The sequence below is a fragment of the Haemaphysalis longicornis genome, unplaced genomic scaffold, assembly GCF_048455015.1.
Source record: "Haemaphysalis longicornis isolate Haplotype H1 unplaced genomic scaffold, Haemaphysalis longicornis Haplotype H1 scaffold_7, whole genome shotgun sequence".
Classification (NCBI taxonomy): Eukaryota; Metazoa; Arthropoda; class Arachnida; order Ixodida; family Ixodidae; genus Haemaphysalis; species Haemaphysalis longicornis.
The window spans coordinates 180096195-180117546 of NW_027526422.1; the positions used below are offsets into that span (position 1 = coordinate 180096195).

At 48.8% G+C, this 21352-nt stretch overlaps 1 protein-coding gene across 1 annotated transcript; it reads left to right on the top strand.

Annotated features, from left to right (window-relative positions):
• The first annotated feature begins 1099 nt into the window (after positions 1–1099).
• Positions 1100–11885, top strand: LOC144146694 (solute carrier family 22 member 7-like). Its single transcript, XM_077678621.1, has 3 exons — positions 1100–1273; positions 10359–10869; positions 11572–11885. The coding sequence occupies exons 1-3, from the start codon at positions 1100–1102 to the stop codon at positions 11883–11885; spliced, it is 999 nt and encodes a 332-aa protein (XP_077534747.1).
• The last annotated feature ends 9467 nt before the right edge of the window (positions 11886–21352 follow it).

Consider the following 21352-nt stretch of genomic DNA (forward strand, 5'->3'; position numbering starts at 1 on the left):
TCGACGATGTCGTCGCAGCAGAAGAAAAGCAATCCCATCCTCGTCGCCAAAAAGATGTTGTGTCGTGGGCGACGGCGAGCGGCCTCGGCAGCGACGGGAGCGAAGGCTCAGCGCGCCGGGCCCACGCACAAGCCCAAGAAGAAAGAGTGCGGCCTGCTCGCACCAAGACCAGAACCCAAAAAGAACGTTTATTGTTCGACAAGACGACACCGAGACGCATACGCACGTGACCCGTCACGTGCGACCACAGCAACGACATCTAGTTACAATTAATACAACCAAGCGCACACAGTGAGCGGGCGCTCCACTAGAGGGCGCCACTACACCACATCATCTTCCCGTGCAAAAGAAGTTCGCACACTCTGCGAAATACATACAGCATCTTAAATGCACTACACCACGGGGCTTCTGGGAATAACTCCCTAAAAGGGATGCTTCAGGATAAATCAACCTCCGTTAGGATATAGATACAAACCTTACAGACTTAAGCACGATTCCATATCTTGCTACGCAGAGGAGGATGAGTTCTAAGCACACCAGTTCTTATTGGTGGCGTATTTCCACCCAAATCTTATGTTGTTCAGTTTATTCTCTTTCAGTTATGGTTGGCGGTAGCATTTCACCCACCCGTTTGTAATATTTTCATTTTTCACTGCAATCTCATCATTGACGACTGACTTCTTGCCCATTTTTAACAGGCGGTACTCGCAGCGAGTGGCCGTCTGCGCGCCAGAAAAGACAAAAGAAGACGCCGAAGAAGCACTGCAATCGGGCATTCAAGGCCAACCCTTGCTTGTCCCCGGCCCTTTTTTCCTGTGAGGACATGGCATGTACGACTTCCAGAGCAGCTTCGCGTGGCACACTGGTGTCAGTTTCGCCCCTAGAGTCACCCGCCTCCGGGACACCCTCGCCAACCCGCACAACCCGAACCCAAGATAGCGTCCCGGCACAACAGGACGAAGACTCACCCGAGCCGAACGTGCTGCCCGGTTTCCTCAAGGCGCACTCCCCGACGGCCCTGACGGACAACGTGTACGTCATCCTCGGCCACGGGCGCTACCAGCTTTTCGTCGCCAGTTCCTTCGTGCTGTCCGGCTGCATGTTGATCGCGCACGTCCTCGCCTACCAGCTCATTGGTCGGCGCGTGGGACACTGGTGCAAGCGTCCCGACTACCTCCGGCATTTGTCTCAGGAAGCTTGGAGGAACGTAGCCATCCCTCTGCTTCCGGACGGGACATTCAGCGGATGCACTGTCTACGATCCGCCTGTGGAGGTGAGGGCGCTAGCCAATATGCCAATATGTTGGTAATGAGGTCACGAGGTCTGACCTCAAGTCCAGCTCAGATCGATTTTTCTGATGTCACATCAACCTCAACCCTAACATGGAATTAAAATGTCGTTAAGCAACCTTACCTTTCAAACATTTCAACAAAACTCCTTTCATCTTACTCTTACTATAGCTTTACTTCCACTCAAACCATACCAAATCTCTACATCACGTACAAGCTAGTTCTCTGTCAAGGTGAAACTTTAATTCGACACTGCAATCTTCTTTGTAAGAAGAGACCACCTTCGCTGCCGAACCTCGGCTACCACTATATGTAGCGGCCAAAAATTTGTACAGTACCAAATTGTAAAGGAAAATTCGAGGCAAATTACTCACGTGTCTTGCTACATGTTCTCCAGATAAAACGGGAAAGTTTTTGTCGCGTCATACAAGCGTATAACAAGCGACTTTCATGGCATACAAAATTGAAAGATTCAATATGCTTAGCCTAAAAACAATTTAAAAATACCCCAAGCACTTCGACTTCATTGTGAATACAAAAGAATTACGTCGAAATGTATACGTTGAAGGCTCCTCAGAGTTTTGCATTGCCGGAAATATTTTAGGGTTTTTAAGCGGTATTTCGTGCATGCAGTTTCAGAAATTATTTCGTGACTTTGCTTCGAACTTCGCTCATTTTGTTTGTTTACTGGTGACTGCAATCATTTGGGCCATACTGCTTACAATAAAACCCATTTTTTTGTAATGGGTGTTCGGTAACATCTACGTCGAGATCAAACTTGAAAACGTATTTCCTGCCCTTGATAGCGACGTGAACCAATCTTAAGAGCGGGTTCCTAATCTTCGCAACTACCGGGAAAGAGATGGTAATAGCGGTTTTGGGTGCCATTTTACGGTTCTAACTTCGTTGATAAAAAATTACGTTGTGCCGAAGCGCAGTTTGCGTACACATCTATTTTTCTGTGAACGAATCAGCGAATTGGTCACGAAGAACCAGCACCTTACAGCGTGTTGCGTGTGCCACAAATTGGGGGTTGCCAAAAAAGTTTAGCTGCGTGCTTCTGCGTCTGCACCTCAGCTTCTGCGCCCTAGCGGTGCCGTCTGCGTTTTACCACTCCCAAGGTATCGCCACGACGTAAAAGGTTTAAACGCCGTAATTGTTTGACGCACATTGCCGCGCAAAGAGGTTACCATGCTTTTCGCTTTCGTCGGTAGGAGGCAAAGCGCACCTTGTGGAGTGCGTCACGCCTGGGGAATTCCTATGCCAATAACCAAAATAAATGCATGATTGCTTTGTCCATTCCCGGTTGTGCACCCAGCAGTGTTGCGGAATGGGCCTCCCCATTCAATTCCAATTCCATTCTGAGGGCTGTGAACTTTTTTCAATTACCATTCTTTCAATTCCTCCTAATGAAAAAAGTTAGTCCATTCCTGCCCCTGGAAAGCACGGGCAGTTCAATGCCATTCCTTTCATTCTTCGAAGTTTTATAAAAACTTCCCCTTGTTGCGGTAATCGAGTTACCGAGGAACGCAACATGTATCTGACGGTACAATACTCTTTGAAAACTGCAAAAGTAAGCAAAAGGTGTCACTTGTCACCGAAGTTGGGAGGTGGTAGCAGCTTGCGTACATATCTAGTGCCGAAACACTCTTCTAATGGAAAAATTACGACCCCTTCTGAGCGACAGGTGAGAGAAGCTCGAACGCTAAACGTGCTTCCAACAGCCGATAAAAGTGTTTCCAAACGATTTTACGGAATCGTTTGGGTGCAACAACCGAAACACCCGAATCGCAAGCGAAGAATAGACCCATGTGACGATTTTTCGTGCGAAAGTAAACGCAACTACGAACGATTTAAATGTGTACCGATACGTGGTTTATAAGATAAAGGTATACTACTGTACTGCTTCTGCATGATCGATGCTTGTGTTGTCTTATTCAGAACCGTTCCTTAATCGCGATTTTCAAGAAACCGTTTTCACGCAGTGGAAGCCCGGTGTCTAAGAGAGAAAGAAAGATTTTTTGTGGTCCCCGGTTTCATACACGTCCCGTATTGACAGAGATCTTATCGGAGGTTTTCGGCAGAGCAACCGGTCTATGGGGAGCTGATTAGTTTTTTCAAAGAAGGCCATCGGTTCCATACCGAACCCCATCGGTCCCAATTGGAAAACGTACGCTTTAGAACGGGTCAATGTCACACTGTTTCTTTCCGCATATTAGTTAACGGGAGTCCCACTACCTAATATAGTATATTTCCATGTTATCATGTTTTAATGGTTTATTCTTCCGCGACGCGCGATGAAGCGGCTATTGCATTGATGTGTGCTTTTTGTGTTTCTTTGCACAGCCTGAAGCGTACCATCTTGCTATCTGCTTCGCGTAACATCGTTCAAGCAGCATGAGCATTGTGTGGCAAACTCGCAGGCATGTCGCGCGGAGCTTGCTCACATCTACACGCACTTTAAATGCTTACATGAATGATTGGATGCGAATTTAGAGCATATAGAACTAATGCTACTGTATCAACGCGAGAGACGGCAAGGCAGCATCACCCACAGAGATAACAGTTTTGCATTCACCCAAGGAAAGCCGCAACAAGTTACACGTTGACCTCCATTCCGCTAGAATATTGCCCAGGCATTACCTCAGCGCAGTCTGTTCAATACAGGACACTATACATGACTCCCTAATTTAAAGTGACAGACCCATAGTGTAACAGGAGCCGTGACAACATAAATATCGCCTGGCGGTTTGTTTCAACGAACGAGCACCCTGTATGCATTAGGACCTGATCAACATTTTGAAATGAGACCTTCCTACATATATAATGGCAATGCCCGAACTTTCAAGCTGACGACTAAGGCTTCAGTAATCATGTCTGTTTGTACCCATGCGGAAAGGCCACGTGCACAGAAACACAGCAGCCAAACAAAGAACAAGTATCCTGTCCTACTGCTGAGAGCCGCCAAACCACTCGCTATCAAGGCCGCTGCTGGAGCCGGAAGTGTTAGAAACGAACGCTTTTTGGAAGCTGTGGCTTCTGCATTCTTGTATATAATATCTAATGTAATTGCATATCTCAGCTGCCCACTGCTATAGCAGAGCGTGGAGTTAGAAAGCTCAGTGACACATCCGAAGCTCCGTGCTTAGGCTTATGGAAGGGTGCCGAGCACGCAAAGGCCATCACCCACAATTTTCTTTTTCCTGCCTTGGTTGTGATTTTTCTTTATCTCATGGTCTATACGGGGCGGCGATCGAGAAGAGATCATCGTCGTTGTTAACAGTTCAACATTATATGCCGTTCGTGGAGCCCCAGGGCCCAACTGCCACAGACGGACAGAGTCCACAGGTCGAAACCGTATTCCCAGAAGATGCCTACCAGGCTGGCTTTCAAGTCACAACGTTTGCTGCTTCTGGAGCCCCAGGGCCAAGCTAGCTTCAACCGACGGACCAAAGTTCCACAGGTTGAAGCCGTATTTCAGGGAGATGCCTTTGAGGTCAGCTTGCAAGTCACAACGGTCTGCGTTGCGTGCCGGCTCTGGACGGTGTGAGGAGAACACCAAGCAGACTCAGTGTTCCATGTTTCATGCGCGGACACTTTATATTGCTAGCTGCAAGCTTTTACAGTATCAGCATGTGGTGTGAATCACCGCGGCTTGAGAAGCGCAGCGTTTGTCTTTCCCACCCTCTCCTTCTGGACGTTTTTCTCCGCCTGGTGATCTGGGCACACGGCGCCTACCACGGAGACGCCCTCCTGCCATGGGCACCACGGACAGTTTAACAGAGAAAGTTATGCTTCGAAGAGCCTGCCAAAGCACGAAGAGCCGAAATCTAAAAGCGCCACCGGCCAGACGTGACGATACATGCCTAAGGGGAAAAATTTCGTGTTCTTTGGTTGGAGGTATTTCGTCATGGGCAGCAAGAGGTACAGGGCGTGGACGCAGCTAGCCCCAGCGACGGTTGCATCGGCTACTGCTTCGGCAACCTGCAAAGCTTCGGTAAACCGTTTTGAAACCACCCGTGGTGCTACATTTGCTCACAACGTATACAAATGTTTCCTCACAGGGCAGTGATTGTAGGCCCAGTGACTTCGCACTTTTTATAAGTTACCGAAGCGGAATAATAAATATGGGCTGTTGCACAATGTGGGAAGCTGGAAAATAGGTAAAAAATGAGAGTTCAGTGAGTCGGATGCAACAAACCAGTTTTATGCAGTATATATATATATCAGATGAGGGATCAATATTCTCACAGCATTGTACAAAAATACCGAAGGCAGCCAGAAGGAAAAACATGAAATGTAAAAGAACTGGTGCTCCAGAAGTTAGTAACTTCGAACGTATTTCTTCTGCTATAGCTTCAACACGCCTTTCAAAACCCCTGTTCCTTTTCGCGCCGACTTCACTGCATGCGTGGGAGCCACTGTTAGGAATAGCACAATTTTGGAGTATGAACAAGCTTCTGAAATGCAACCTGAGACTTCTGAAGAAATGTGGTTTTAATGCTTCCACTCCAAGTGACTTACAGCAACTCCCCCTTCTGTGGTGCGTACACCCTCTTGTCTCGTGCAAGAATACACGGACGACACACTTGTGCCTCTCCACGTTCTCTTTCCCACCCGCTAACCGAGATGCCCGGTTACCGAAGATGCCACGTATGCGTTCATGTTTTCGTCACCGGTGCTCCCGTTGAAATATACCGCCGCTGTCGCTGCCAAGGACTAAATAAGTAGCCGGAAGGTGCCCGTCATGGTGACTCCATCGTCTGAAAATCACCATTCCATCCACGTTCCATTCCGGCCAAAATCTGCTTAATTCCATTACCGTACCATCCCTTCAAGCGTTGTCCTTATTGCATTCTCATTCCATTCTGGCATCTCGAAATGATGGAATGAATCCGGAGCAATTCCAATTCCGGAATGGTAACTCCAAAACACTGACGCCCAGCAGCGTCTACACAAATATGTGCTGGAGATACACACATTCCTGGTGTAAACCAATATTCTACATCCCACCGTAGGTTAATGCAAATACGTGGATACTAGAGCACGCTGTAGCACAGGCCTAACGTTCGCTTGGAGGTCTTAAAACATCGTCAGGTAATCCAAGTTGGAAAAAGGTTGGGTACAAATTAAAGCAATTTTGTAAGGGGGACACTTAGGGAAGGTAGACCAAAAAGCGGGTGTGAGCCCTAGTATCCTGTGATGAGGCCTAACATTACCGAACCTTCAAATGCAGCCAAACCACATGACAAGCAACGTTATACTTCATGTATGTCGAGGTGTGGGCACAAGTTCACGACGTTAAACCTTGAACTGTGAAGTCAGGAAAACCGCCGGGCTCGGCTGTCGCAGCCCAGAGTTTCCCGCCCCACTGTTGCGCATTAACCTTCGTGGAAGATAAATAACAACAGCAAATATGCGAGACTTGAAGCAGGGTTACGCCGATTCCATAGTTGGGCCAACTACGATTGCGGGAAAAACTTATTCGGCAGTGCGAATTGGTGTCACATGCTCTTGGGGGTCGGTAGCCAACGTGCCTGCTGGTGAGTATACCGAGTTTTGAAATTCTAAGACTCCCTGGATGTAATAGACAAGTGTATTGTTACAGGTGGTATGTGTGCGGTATTTGAGGAAAAAAAGAGTGATCTTCAGGTATCAAAGTAATCTACCTTCGTATGTAAGGCCTAAGCGGGAGGAGGGTCTGTGTCGCGTCTTGTCTGCAGCCGCCACTGGGAGCCACCGTTTAACTGTACAGGGTAAAAACGCAGCAACGGCGCCGAAACGTTACCGTTGTCAGCAGACGTCAATTTTACCGCTTGATGATCGGCGTCCTACGGGGAGGGCCAGGGTCGTTCATTAATCTGCATAAATCACTCAATAATCTCTCTCGTTTAACGCGCAAAACTTATCTAGCGACGCAAGTCTCGAGGTGTTGTTCGAGGAATTAAAGGGCATTAAATGGGATGTCATAGGGCTTAGCGAGGTTAGGAGGGCGGGCGAAGCCTTTACGGTGCTGAAAAATGGACACGTCCTGTGTTACCGTGGTCTAGAGGACACAAGAGAACTGGGAGTGGGACTTCTAGTCAATAAAAGCATAGCTGGCAACATAGATGAATACTATAGCATTAACGAAAGGGCAGCAGGTGTCGTAATTAGGCTCAATAAGAGGTACAAGCTCAAGGTGGTGCAGGGCTACGCGCCCACATCCAGCCACGACGACCAAGTAGTGGAACGCTTCTATGAAAATGTGGAATCGGCAATGGCTAAAGTAAAAACACAGTACACCGTAGTTAGGGGGACTTCAATGCTAAAGTAGGCAAGAATCAGGCTGGAGACAAGGCAGTTGGGAACTATGGTCTGGGCTGTATAAATAGCAGGGGGGACCTACTAGTTGAGTTTGCAGAACGGAATAATCTGCGCATAATGAATACCTTCTTCTGTAAACGGGAGAGTCGGAAGTGGACCTGGAGGAGCCTGAATGGGGAGCACAAAAATGAAAGACTTCATATTATGCGAATACCCTGGCGTCGTGCAGGATGTGGAAGTGCTCGGAAGGGTAAGGTGTAGTGACCACCGTATGGTAAGATCTCGAATTAGGCTAGATTTGAGGAGGGACCGCAACAAGCTAGTACGAAAGAAGCCGATCAATGAGCTAACAGTAAGACGTAAAGTAGAATTCAGGATCGCGCTGCAGAACCGATATTCCGCCCTTAACGAGGAAGCTGAGCCTACGACACAGGAACCCAGCGACAACCTTACACGCATTATCACGGAGTGTGCAGTGGAAGTCGGGGACACTATGGCTAGACAGGATACTGGTAAACTTTCACAGGAGACGAAAGATCTAATGAGAAAACTGCAAACCATGAGAATCTCTACCGCAGCTGACAGAATAGAACTAGCCGATCTCTCGAAGCTAATCAATAAGCGTAAGACAGCTGACATACGCAAGTATAATATGGAGAGGATCGAATACGCTGTAAAGAACGGAGGTAGCCTGAAAGCAGTGAAGACACGTCTTGGCGTGGGGAAAAATCAGATATATGCACTTAAGGATAAGCAAGGCAATGTCATCACAAATAGGGATAAAATAGTCACAGTGACCGAGACGTTCTATAGGGATCTGTACAGTAGCCGGGACATACAGGATAATGCCGAACGAGACAGTAGTTCAGGGGAGATAGACATCCCACCAGTAACGACCGAAGAAGTAAGGAAGGCTTCGAACGAAATGAAAGGGGGCAAAGCACCTGGTGAGGATCAGATAACAGCAGACCTCTTGAAGGATGGCGGAGAAATTCTACTTGAAAAACTGGCAAACCTGTATACGCAATGCCTAATGACCACAATGGTACTGGAATCTTGGAAGAACGCGAACATCATCCTAATCCATAAGAAAGGCGACATGAAGCACTTGAAAAATTACAGGCCGATCAGCTTACTGTCAGTCGTCTACAAGGTATTTACCAAGGTAATCGCTAACCGAATCTCTGCAAACTTAGATTTCAGTCAACCTATAGAACAAGCAGGGTTCCGTAACGGTTATTCAACAATGGACCATATTCACACGATCAATCAGGTGATAGAGAAGTGCGCTGAGTATACTGAACCCCTATATATAGCCTTCATAGATTGTGAGAAAGCATTTGACTCGGTCTAAACCCTAGCAGTCATTCAGGCATTACGGAACCAGGGGGTAGATGAGCATTATGTAAGAATACTAGAGGATATCTACAATGGGTCTACAACTACCATCATCCTCCATAGGGAGAGCAGTAAAATACCTATAAGCAAGGGTGTCAGACAGGGAGACACAATCTCTCTAATGTTATTCACAGCATGCTTACAAGAAGTATTCAGAACGTTGGATTGGGAACAGGTGGGAGTAAGGGTTAATGGAGAATACCTCAGTAACCTCAGATTTGCTGATGACGTTGCCTTGCTAAGTAACTCGGGGGACGAATTGCAAAGTATGCTTTCCGCACTGGGCGAACAGAGTAGAACCGTGGGCCTGAAGATTAATATGCAGAAAACTAAAGTAATAATCAATAACCTCGGGACAGCACAGCAGTTTGAGATAGATGGCGAGGCAGTGGAGGTGGTAAGCGAATATATATACTTAGACCAAGTTGTGACCCCAGATCCCAACCATGAGGCAGAGATAATTAGAAGGGTCAGAATGGGGTGGGGTGCATATGGCAGACATTCTCAGATAATGAATAGCAGCCTACCATTGTCGCTGAAGAAGAAAGTGTATGACAGCTGCATTTTACCGGTACTCACCTACGGGGCAGAAACTTGGGGGCTCACAAAGAGGGTTCAACTTAAATTGAGAACGACTCAGCGGGCAATGGAGCGGAAAATGATAGGTATAACATTAAGGGACAAGAAGAGAGCGCAGTGGGTCAGGGTGCAAACTGGTGTTAAAGACATATTAGTAGCAATTAGGAAGAAGAAATGGACGTGGGCAGGGCATGTAATGCGAAGGCAAGATAACCGCTGGTCATTAAGGGTAACAGAGTGGATCCCTAGAGAAGGCAAGCGTTGCAGGGGGCGGCAGAAAGTTAGATGGGGAGAGGAGATCAAGAAGTTTGCGGGGATAAATTGGTCACAGTTGGCACAGGACCGAGGTAATTGGAGAATAATGGGAGAGGCCTTTGCCCTGCAGTGGGCGTAGATAGGCTGGTGATGATGATGATGATGATGATGATGATGATGATAAATCTCTCTCGTGCGTTGTACCTTTTTTTATCCATTATTATTCAAAAGAAAGAATAAACCTGTGTAAGCGTTCCTTCTGCAGACTTATAGGCCACTAAATACGCGAATATGAAAATTTCTAAGCGAATGCTGTCAGTGCTGTCATGATAGTACTATTAGTTGTTGTGTACGGCATTTCTTCTTGACGGTTTGGTTGCCATGACATCTACTGTATTTGTATACCAGCCGTAACAGCAATAAACTTAGTTCAGACTTCAGCGCGTGTGTGTCCCGTCTTGCCTTCGTCTTTCTTTGTTACACGGGAAATTGAAGAATTCTAACTCAAGGCTTTTTCAATGTTTAACGCAGGGCGAAGGAGCAGAACGTCCTGAAGTGCCCTGCCGCGAATGGGACTATGAAGACAAAGGCTACCCCGACAGTATTGTCAGCATGTGGAACCTGGTGTGCGACCGTCAATGGCTCTACCAGTTTTCCTTTTTTCTCTACATGGTCGGCCCAGTTTTCTCCGCGCCAGTCGCCGGAGCGCTGGCTGACCGCTTTGGCAGGAGGCCCGTCATCATAACGCTGCTATGGGCGTTCTCGTTCGCGAGCATGGTCTCAGCTGTAGCGAACTCCTTCTTCATGTTTTTGATGGCGCGACTTGTCAGCTCGGCCACTTCCTATGCGGCCTTTGCCCTGCTGTTCATCTTGCTCTATGAGGTGACTGACAACGAGCACCGTGCCATCCTCGCCTTCGTCAGCTCAGCCGTCGTACTTACCCTATCGCCACCCGTGCTCAACGTCGTCTCACGGATGAAACCTTCCTGGTACCTGGCCCACATATTCCTTATCGCCCCCACTGTTTTACTGGCCGTGTCGGGTTCGCTGATTCAAGAGTCTCCTATTTGGCTGCTTGCCTCGGGGATGACTCAACAAGCTTTACAGAATATTCTGAGAACGGCCAGGATGAATGGCATGGACCTGGTGAGGGCCAAAGTGACGTTCAAAGCACTGAAAGTCCACATAAAGACAGACGAAGATGCTGCTTCTACGCCGGCGTCATGGTCAAAAACAACTGCACTATCCTTTCTCTTTAGCGGTGGAAGCGCCCTCTCGGCAGCCCTGGCCTGGTTTACGTTGACGCTGGCCTTATACGTTTTATTTTTGCCGTCTAGTACAAAACCATGGTTTGAGGAAGCCACCTATATCGTGCTTGAGACATTGTTTCACTTCGCGATTTGTTGGTACATGCGGAGAAAAGGCTACCGTCATGCTCTTTGGGTGAGCCTGATCCTGTTGTGTCTTTTTTGGGCTCTCTTTGTCGTGTTGAATATCGTAGGCTATCCCAGAGTCATTTCCCACTTGACAATGTTCGCTCAGCAAGCGACTCACTCGGCCGTGACGATCAACTATTGCTTTACTGCGGAAGCCTTCCCCGCTGCGGTCCGAGCAAAGGGCTTCTTCTTTTCAGCCTTCATCGGCAGGTTGGGAGGGCTGCTAGCAACTCTGATGCGACTGAACCCGGGCAGAACTACTACTATGCTCGCCCACATGGCCTTTTCCTTGCTTGCGCTACTGACAGCGGTTGGTGTCCAGTGGCTGCCGGAACTCGTCTTCTTCAAGAAAGAGAAAACGAAACAGGTAGCATCCCCGGAAGTGATGAGCGAGAAGCAGAGGAAGGAAATGATAAAGGCTTCGCTACCTCCTCCGAGAAAGATGTCCACTACAACTCGCATCCGGTCGCCTAGACCACGCAGTGACAAGCCCAGGGCAAGGTCTCTGAAGCGTGGGTCCCCATCACTCATGGAAGCCAAGTCACGGAAGAGTGTGGAGAGCTTGCAGCTGCAGTACGGGAGCACAAAAACAAATTCCCCCGAATTTGTACAGTCACGATGAACAATTTAATGCTTATCTGCACGTCAGTTGTGTGGTCGCAGGGAGTTAGCTGACTTTCGTTGTGCAAAAAATAGGGTAAAACAAATATTATTTATATGTTGCCTTTGTAAATGTACACATTCATAGGCATGTTTGTAATACTTCGCACTAAAGGTTCGCAACACAGTGGGCACATAGAACCATAGAAGTGTTGGCTGAAGCTTAGAAGAAAATTTCTCGTTATGTTGATGTGGGGCCATCATTGTACACTTGGTGGGTAGTAATAGAAATTCAATCACACTAACATGTAGTTGACTTTATCCGCATAATTTGTTACAGCTGTATTCACAAATTAGCTATGGTTTTCGAAATGATTTTTCATCCCTAACCCTTTACGGCCCAGCCCACACAAACGTGTGGGTCAACAAATCGTTTACTAAGTGGCACCTGTTTCGGTTTCACTTTCACAGTCCTTGGTAGCCGTAGCGAACGCTTTCGAGACTTTATTGGTTTCGTTAGTTCACTCATTTCGCCACCAGGGGGCGAGAAATCGCTCGTTAAAAACGGCGCTCAAGCCAGCGCGATCACGCTAGCCGCCTTCAAGATAAAAACATATTTCCTCTTGCTATTCTCATATTTTCTGAATAACAAGTGTAATACACGACTTGCAGGACTTGGAAAAACGCGATTGGCTAAAAAATACACCCGTTCCCTTCGTCTTCGTTCCGTCATCACGGTTGAAAAATGCACCCACACATATGTGTGGGCTGGGCTTTTTTCGTCACGAAAATTTTGCTGGGCACTACAGGGTGGCGGGTTCGTGCACTGCAGCGCTAGCGATAAAAATTTTTTCTTCCTTTCTTCGTGTCTCATTTATTCGCGGTTTTGTGCTGGCTCGTTGGTAATGTTTTCTCGCGCCTTAACCTTGAACTAGTTCCGTAATTACTTGTGAAAAAATATTAATTATAATTAATAATTATATTAATTAAAACTTCACGATTATTATTAACCGCCGCGGTGGCTCAGTGGCTAAGGCGTTGCGCTGCTGAGCACGAGGTCGCGGGTTCGATTCCCGGCCGCGGCGGCCGCTTTTCTGATGGAGGCGAAAAGCAAAAACGCCCGTGTGTACGAGATTTCGGCGCACGTTAAAGATCCCCAGGTGGTCCAAATTAATCTGGAGCCCTCCACTACGGCGCACCTCATCGCCTGCGTTGCGTCGGCGCGTTAAAGGGACACTGAAGTGAATTTGTCAAGCTCCCGTTTTTGCTTGTACTGCGTAGACTGGCTCAAATTAGCACACTTTTCATCATTTTTACGATTGACAAATCGGTAATTATTTTACAAAGCGCGAAAGAAGAAAAACTACCATGCGCGGTTTGCGGCGGCCGCACCAACTAAAGCTGTGACGTTAGGAGGAGCGGGCACCGTGATTGGACGACGCCCAAGGTGAGCAACCAAACAAGTTTCGGTTTCGGTTTCAGTTCTGTAAAACACAACCGTGGGCGTTGTTGGATGGGCATTCTCAATAACTCAGTAATCATCGTACCGCGCTTCTGCCATGTTGTCAGCTGTAAAAATGCATAAAGATAAGCCTCCTAGGACGGCTTGGAATCGTAGCATTCACTAGCCGAAACCTACGCAGTGCATGAACGCCCTCCGCGTACCAGCAGACGCCCAAATGTCATGCGTTTTTCCCCCATATTTGGAGCTTGCCTCCCTCATGCCTGTATTGTAAAAAGCGTCTTCGCACCAGGCCAAGGGTCTGTTCATTCTGGCCTGTGCCCACTGCCTGCAAGCAGTCGGTGCTTATGGCAACAGCACGCCAACAAGAACTCGCTAGCGCGCCAGTGCCAGCCTGCGCGCGTTTTGTGAACTAGTTCGTGGAGCCATGAACGTTGCGGCCCAAAAAAAGGTGAACTCAATGTAGAAAACATCGGCGGAAAACGAAAAAGTTAACTTACAGAAAAAAAAAAGCACGTACCCGCGGGGAATCGAACTCCTGACTTGCAAAATACTTGCGGTGGCATATCTAGCGCCCCAAACCACTAGGCCACGGAGCGGGCTCCGCTGGCCGTGGTAATATAGGGTATATATTGTACAACCAGTTTACACTTTTATTTAGATTTGGCATTTCAAGCGTACCCGCGGGGCGAACTCCTGACTTGCAAAATACTTGCGGTGGCATATCTAGCGCCCCAAACCACTAGGCCACGGAGCGGGCTCCGCTGGCCGTGGTAATATAGGGTATATATTGTACAACCAGTTTACACTTTTATTTAGTTTTGGCATTTCAGGCAGCTTAGGTGCTTTTTGTTGTATTGCGCTCGTGCAGTAAGCGTCGCCCGAGTTTCCATAATAGCTCACGTCTAGCAATTGCATTTCGTAGACGGAAAAGCGTTCGCAGATGCGTAGTCGTGCTGCTGACCGCTGTGCTTGTTCGCCCAGCGCAAAAAAGTGCTTCCCGCACCCTAGTTTTACGCTGTACGGTAAAAATATCAGTTGATTTTATTTCCTTAGTACCTATATTGACTTCGCTGACTCTTCTCCCGCCTTCAAGAGGCCTTATATTTTCCTACAGGCGTACCAGTCAGCGAAGCGTCGCATCTGCGCTTGTGCAGCGCTTGTGTGAAGAGACCTTGACTTGGAGCTAGATACAGTGTACAAACTAACCAAGTAAAGAAAGGCAGATTCTACCATTCACAAACATGTCCTGGCTTCGTTTCAACTGAGCGAACGAATTGCGACGACCCGTCGGCGGCCGGCGGACGAAACGCTGGGCCGACTGACTGTCTGAAGGCAGGGGAGCCGTGCAGTAGCGCAGCCAATTGCGAGCTCGGCTCCTCTCGACGTCACACGAAAACGCTGCAGAAAATGGGCGAGCGTAAAGAGAGGAGGACAGAATTTTCGAATTAATTTTTCTACTAAATAAAATCGCGTAAACGCGCCCAGGGTGGTCGAAACATGGTCTGGGGACTCCGGACTACAATTTGCGCAAGTAATCCCGCAATGTTTACATATCACTTCAGTGTCCCTTTAAACCCTACAATCAATCAATCACGATTATTATTTTCCAAAAATCCCACGTATAATATAAGCACTCCTGAAAACAATGTAAAACTCGTAAATAAAACGTAAAAATGCAGGTTTTCTGCGCCTGGTGCCATTTTTAAGTTATTCTTACTGCCCGCAGATCATACGAAGAGAAGCCCAGCCCACACATATGTGTGGATTTGTTTTCTGTGTGAAATAATCTGCGCTTTCTATTTTCACTTACCGAAGCATGATTAGGAAGTGGTAAATACACAAAATTTATTTACTTGTGGCCTTTTTTTCTAAAATCTTTTTGTTGGGCAGGAAAGGGCTAAAGGTGCAAGATATTCGACCTGAACATTACAAAAAAACTTTCAAAGGGAAAATGTCTTTTTGCTTCTTAGATGGCCATTCGTGCGACGTCTTGTACTTAAAATACGGTGTTTCGTCTCGCATAAAACCTCTAAGCGAAAGGTTCTCTTAAAATGGCCTCCCTTCTCAACCACGCCCAGGCGAAATTTTCATTAACAAGAATCTTGCCAATGCTGTTGTCAACCCTCCCCCATATTAGCGATATGTATTCACCCCGGGAAGTGATCACCTCCACGCTTCCCTCCCAGTTCAGTGACGTACGCGTTATCGTGTAACTACATCATTTAACCAGGAACCAAGCTGCATTCGCAGATGGCCGCTATATCTTCGAAGGTGCACTCCCCCATGGTTCTTCACCATATGATCCCCTATTCGCACTTTCCAACGAATATAGGTGGCGCGACGGGGTATCCAAAATGGAGGACGGGACGATGATCGGGACGTCGCGTAAGCGCGCGCGTCCGGAGGAAAAAGCCGGTCCGGGCCCATTAGTGTCTCTTCATATCATCTTTTTCCTTGCCGATGAGACACGAAGGTGCTTTGTCGAAGGCGAAGCAGTGTACAACGCCAGCCACACAGTGTTTTGCGGCATCAAGGAGGCCACCGATGACATGCTGAGCATCGTGGGATTGTGCCTGAAACCGAATGGCGTCACCAGCCAACCGCACTGCGCGGACGTTTGTTGACACTGCAGGTTCTATAAAGGATGCTACACTTCCAACCATGCTCGTAAAATTGTTCTAGCACACGAATATTAATTAGGCGCCAAGCAGAGATCGGTAGACGCAACCGAACACAGCGTTTTGTTATTGGCACTTGCGCAATTGTGTCTGGTTAAGTGCGAATAATGCGAGTAAATTATAATTTTGTGGGCTGTATTTACGAGGAAATAACCAACGGCGTTTATGCAGGTTACAGGTAATAATAAAAATACCGAAATTAAATATCAAACGCTGACCCCTCTGTGGCAGGGCCTGTTACATCAGCTGCGCTGTGCTTCCAGCGCGCTGTCGGAAACGACGATGCCGCAGTAACAAGCTTATTTAGCTTATGTATTTATTACAAATACCTACATCGCCCATTCCTGTGGGGGGTTTGAGAAAGAAAAAAAGCAGCAAGTTCAAAACAGTAATTACGCAAGATGCTAAAAAGAGAACGAAGCACAAACAACCCAACAAAGCAAAAATGCAACTTGAATGCAGCATTTAATAAAAGACACCAGCACGTTAATAAAAGAACAATGAAGTTCTCCTGTTGGTTCTTGGCTTCACTTTTTTCTCGTGCGTGCGTCATTTGTCCATCTACGGAGTTACATACCTCGTCCCACTGCTGTTTGCTTAATAATCGACAGTGATCCTCTATGGCCTTATTGACCACCGCAATCTTTTTTCTGAGCCATCGATGGAGCTTTTGCATTTTCCACCTATTGGTTAGCGATTCCTTTGCTTCAAGAAGGTGCGCCAGCCTACTATCCATTCTTTCGACCTCGAGGTCGGTGTGGACCTTCTTGGTCACCACCTTAATATCTTTTCTGATCTGTTGCATTCATTCCTCTAAATTAACGGCATTGCCCTGCTGCTCATTCTTGGAGCGCTCCTTCCTGATTTTTTTAAGGCGTCCCAGTCAGCGACTACGAATTTCCTGGGAGCCATACATCCTACCTCCAGAGTCGTGGCCAGAGTGTTATGGTTACTTCTCAGATTCCCGCTGAGATTTGTCCAGGATACAGAATCGAAGCCCCTGACGAAACACAAGTCGGGAGTAGTATCCCTCGTACATGAATTGTCCTTCCTAGTCGGAAACGCCGGATCCGTCAGAAGCAGGAGGTTGTGGTTGGTTGTGACCTGCCACAAGTCTAGCCCTTTGTGGGTGGCCTGGGGGTAGCCCCACGCTTGGTCCGGGGCGTTGAAATCTCCTGCCACCAAAAGCGGACTCGACCCCGCCCGACTGACGGCCTTATTTATGATAGTGGTGAACTTCTGCTTATGGTCTCTTGGCGGGCTGTACATGTTAAGAAGGAAAATGCTGTTTTAAGATGCCTTACACGTGTGATGTCAATGAGCGAGTGCTCAGTCTTATAGCATTCGCAGCCGATGTCATGTACGATGAAAGTGAGGTGACTTGCTACCAGGATACTGATGCCCCTTTTCCCCTCGCCCAGACAAGTGTGAGCTTTGTAACCAGATACCGAAACCTCGTCTGTCAGAGTTTCCTGAACCAAATTATTTGGGGCTTCTTCGGTGTGGATCGAACAAAGTGATTGAGGACACCCTTTTTTCGGGTGAAGCCTCTACAGTTCCATTGCCAGACTTCTATGTTAATGTGTTGTACCGCCATGTTGAAGGTTATTAACGATTGCCTGTTGCCCTTGGAGGATGCACCAGTTCGAAACTGCCATGTCTATCCTGTCGCACCTGGCCACGAGAGTTTGAATAGATTCCACGACTTTGTCTAAAACTACTCGCATTTCGCCCGTCGCCTTCTCGATCTTTTCAAAACGACTATCCTTCGCGGTTTCCAATTTCTCGATTCGGCCCGAAAAGACGCCCTTCGGCTGCCCGCCGGTCTGAGAGAGTGCTCTCCTTTTGGACTGAACGCAAGGCACCGACTGTGCTACCGGAACTTCCATGGGAACCTCGCCCACAGAGGAAGGCGGCTGCTCAGGATGACTGTCGCCCTCCCCTATTGTCTTTCGATCTTTTGTCTTAAGTGCTGCGACCTCTGCCCTAAGCTGTTAGAGAGCATGTCTCAGTACCGCGTTTTCTTTTTCTAGTTGTGCGATCCTGTCATGCTCTGACGATACACCCCCCGTTACCTTTCTCGGTGGTGGTGGTGGTAAGTCCCTCACTCGATCAGCCCAGCCGGTGTCCTGGCTGCTGCTGGCTGGCACCTGGATTCGAACAGCAGGAGGTCCCTTGGAGCGAGAGCGAGACCGCCCCCTGGAGCCGAGTCTGGTCCTCGAAGGAGTGCACCCCTTGGAAGACGAGCGCTCTTTCGAGCGTCCTCTGGATCCGTTGCCGGAGCCGCCTCGATCACCTGAACGGCTCAGTGACGTATGTCCGCTGCAGGTGTTGCTGCCCCCGTCGCCGCGCTTGCGTCTCTCCCTACGGCGTTGACGTACCAGGAAGGGCATATGGTAACGTTGCTTACAGGTCTTGTCTGCTGTCGTGTGAGGCCCCCCGCAGAGGGTGCATTTGGGAGAGCAGTCGTGTTTGTTGTCTGGGTTGTTTTCGCCCCACCCCCGGCAGATAACATCTCCGGATGCTGGACATACATCGACTCGATGGCCGAGTCTACCGCAGGCGTAGCAGATACCGGTCTGTCTGCGGTAGAGCGAGCACTTCACGAGACGGGCCATATTTAACATAATCGGCACTTTAAGGCCGTCGAAAAGAATTACGACGGTTCTCGTATTCTTGATTCTCCTCACCTCGGGGGCAGTGGGGCTTTTGGGCTGTATTATGAGGCGCTGTAACTCGTGGTGCTCTATGGCGGGATCGATGCCACGTATGACACCCTTGCACGAGTTCTCGGGAGCAGCAAAGTAAGCTTTCACCTCATAACTGGCTTGGCCGATGTTGATGTCCTTCACCCCAGCGTAAGCCATGGCGTTGCGCTTCGAGGGGGTGCACGCAACTATGATGTTCTGCATAATGTTTGGACATATGATGTCCTCCGTGACGTCCGTATCCTGCAGGTTGGCGGCGGTGATCAGGGCTTGGGCGACCCTAAGATGGCCCACCTTCCTGATGTCCAGGCCTCCGCGGGGGCGAACGATGATTCGAATATGTTCCTTTGGCAACGGGGGCAGCCTCGAAGCGGCGTTGATACGTTTCTTCACGTTCGCCGGAGCAGGGCCTTTGTTCCCGCCTCGCAGTGCGGACGAGGCTCTGTCGCTTTGCTCGGGCGCGTCCTTGCTGGCCGACTTGCGCTTGTTGATCGATGTTGTCCATCCGGCGCCGTTACTAAATTCCTTGGGGGAGATATCTTCCCCTTTCACGGTGATTTGCATGGCCGTAGCCATCGTGTCGTGGCGGATCGAAACCGCGCGAAGCTCACCCGCCGAGCGTTCGCTGGGGAGCCAGGCCTAGAACGGTAGGCTTAACGCGGCCGCGGCGTGGTCACACAGGAAGTCCTCTTGAAAACAAAAAAAAGTCCACCCACCGCCACATACTTGGTATCGACGTGGTCCTGCCGACTTTATGCGTCGAATGACACCAAAATGCTGAACGTGTGAAGAGAATTTCCGGCCGAAACCATTTCAAGAAGCGCGAGCCGATGTTTCGATGTCCACACTCGGCGTCCCCCTAGCGACCATCTCCCCACAAAGACTGAAGAAAATAATTCCTTCCCGGGGAGCCCAGTTAAGAAGTCCTCGATCGACCGTGTAGAAAAGGTCAATCATCATGGCTCATACAGCGCTGCGCACTGAATGAGCGCTGGCGTGTTGTCCGCACTCCTGCACGGAGGCTGTGCCGCGCATGCGCCATAACTTGGCCGCGATAGCGGCATGGTAAAATCAAAGGATGTTTGCCCGTCTTGTGACGAAGGTTTCGTCAAGCGGCAACAATTCCTGCGATGTTGTGGTCCTTGCAAAAGCCGTTATCATTGCCATTGTATCAATGTGGAAGGGAAGGACTGTGAATTGTTCATGGCCACTGGTGTTTGTACGTTCAAGTGTAATTCCTGTACGAGGCGGAAACGTCCGGACGAAACGGAATTTCCCGACGAGCAGTCTCTGCCAGGTGGCACCCAGCAGTCGTTTCGACCCGTGCGAGACCGCTGACTTGCGTGAATTGGTTATGACTCTGCTTACGAAGATGCCAGAGTTATTGTCTCCCGTGCGTGAACTGAAGAGTGAAATGAGGGCTTGCGCTCCCACCTCGCAAGAAACAATGAACTGCTGTGCAAACATATTGTTCCACCGGTCGCTGTTTCGATTGAAATGCTTCCTTGCTCAGACTCCAGCCGTTGAGCTGTTTGTGATGCGCCATCGTATTCGTATCATACAGGAACCGCCCACCCTTTGGTTGGCCAGTGTTCGTCGTCAGCAGACGGTGCGGGGTCCACGAACGCTCACCTTTCCTCCTCCCGAGTACTGCAGAAGACAGCTGACATGACAAGACCTACCGGCGGGCCCAAACGTCGACTAGTGAAAGCCAGCGTTGGTAAAGCAAAGTCTATCTGTAGCCCGCCCTAAGAAAGAGCGAACCCTTTTTGTATCAAGGTTACACCCTTCGACGACGGCAACAGGTGTCACTGACGCTCTCCGTGCATCGTTTCCAGATGTCTTAGCAAACTGCACGAAACATCGTTCGAGGCATGGTACAGGGGCCGTCAGAAGTAATTTGAGCACGGAAACTGTGGCCGAACCCTATAGAAGCGCCGTGTAGCTGCACCGGCGGTAAACGACAGGAGCATAACACGCATGCGCGCCTGCCGACGGTGATAGCCCATCTATACTTCTCAACCCACCTCTCTCAACGAGGCTTCGAGCATTATTCGCCGCATACTGGTCGCAACCATGGCGCTGATAGCAGAGGCTGTATCTGGTAGCGCCGACCGAACACTTTTAGCACCCGCGAGCTGCTGGAGAAACGTAGCAATCGCCGGGATCTAGTGACGTTTTCTTTTCTAATATTTTAACACGAACGTGTTTTATGCCGGGGTCCACTTTTTCCGCCGCAAATTACTGCAAACTATTCCTTGGCTCTCCCGCCACGCCGGCACGAGTAATATTTGCTGCGTTGAAGTAGCGCGTGATTTTTCCTCTTGGGACGAGGAGGACAAACAACTTTATTGTTGGTAAACTTTGCATGGAGGACCCCATTTGCCTTGCCAGCCGCTACAGCCCTCTCCACCAGCCGAAGCATGCATGATGAGTAAGGCAGGGCGCGCCTTTAGAGCTTGGGAGATTTTAAAGGATTCGGTGTGGGGAACGGCTTCTCTTTTGGCAAAGAACAGCCCTGCCGACCATTTAGTCTCCTCGTGGCGACATCGGCGACATGTCGCTACGCAATAGAGTGTCGGACAAGACATGGTATTTGGGAGACTGATACAGAACCACACAAAAAGGACCATGCACG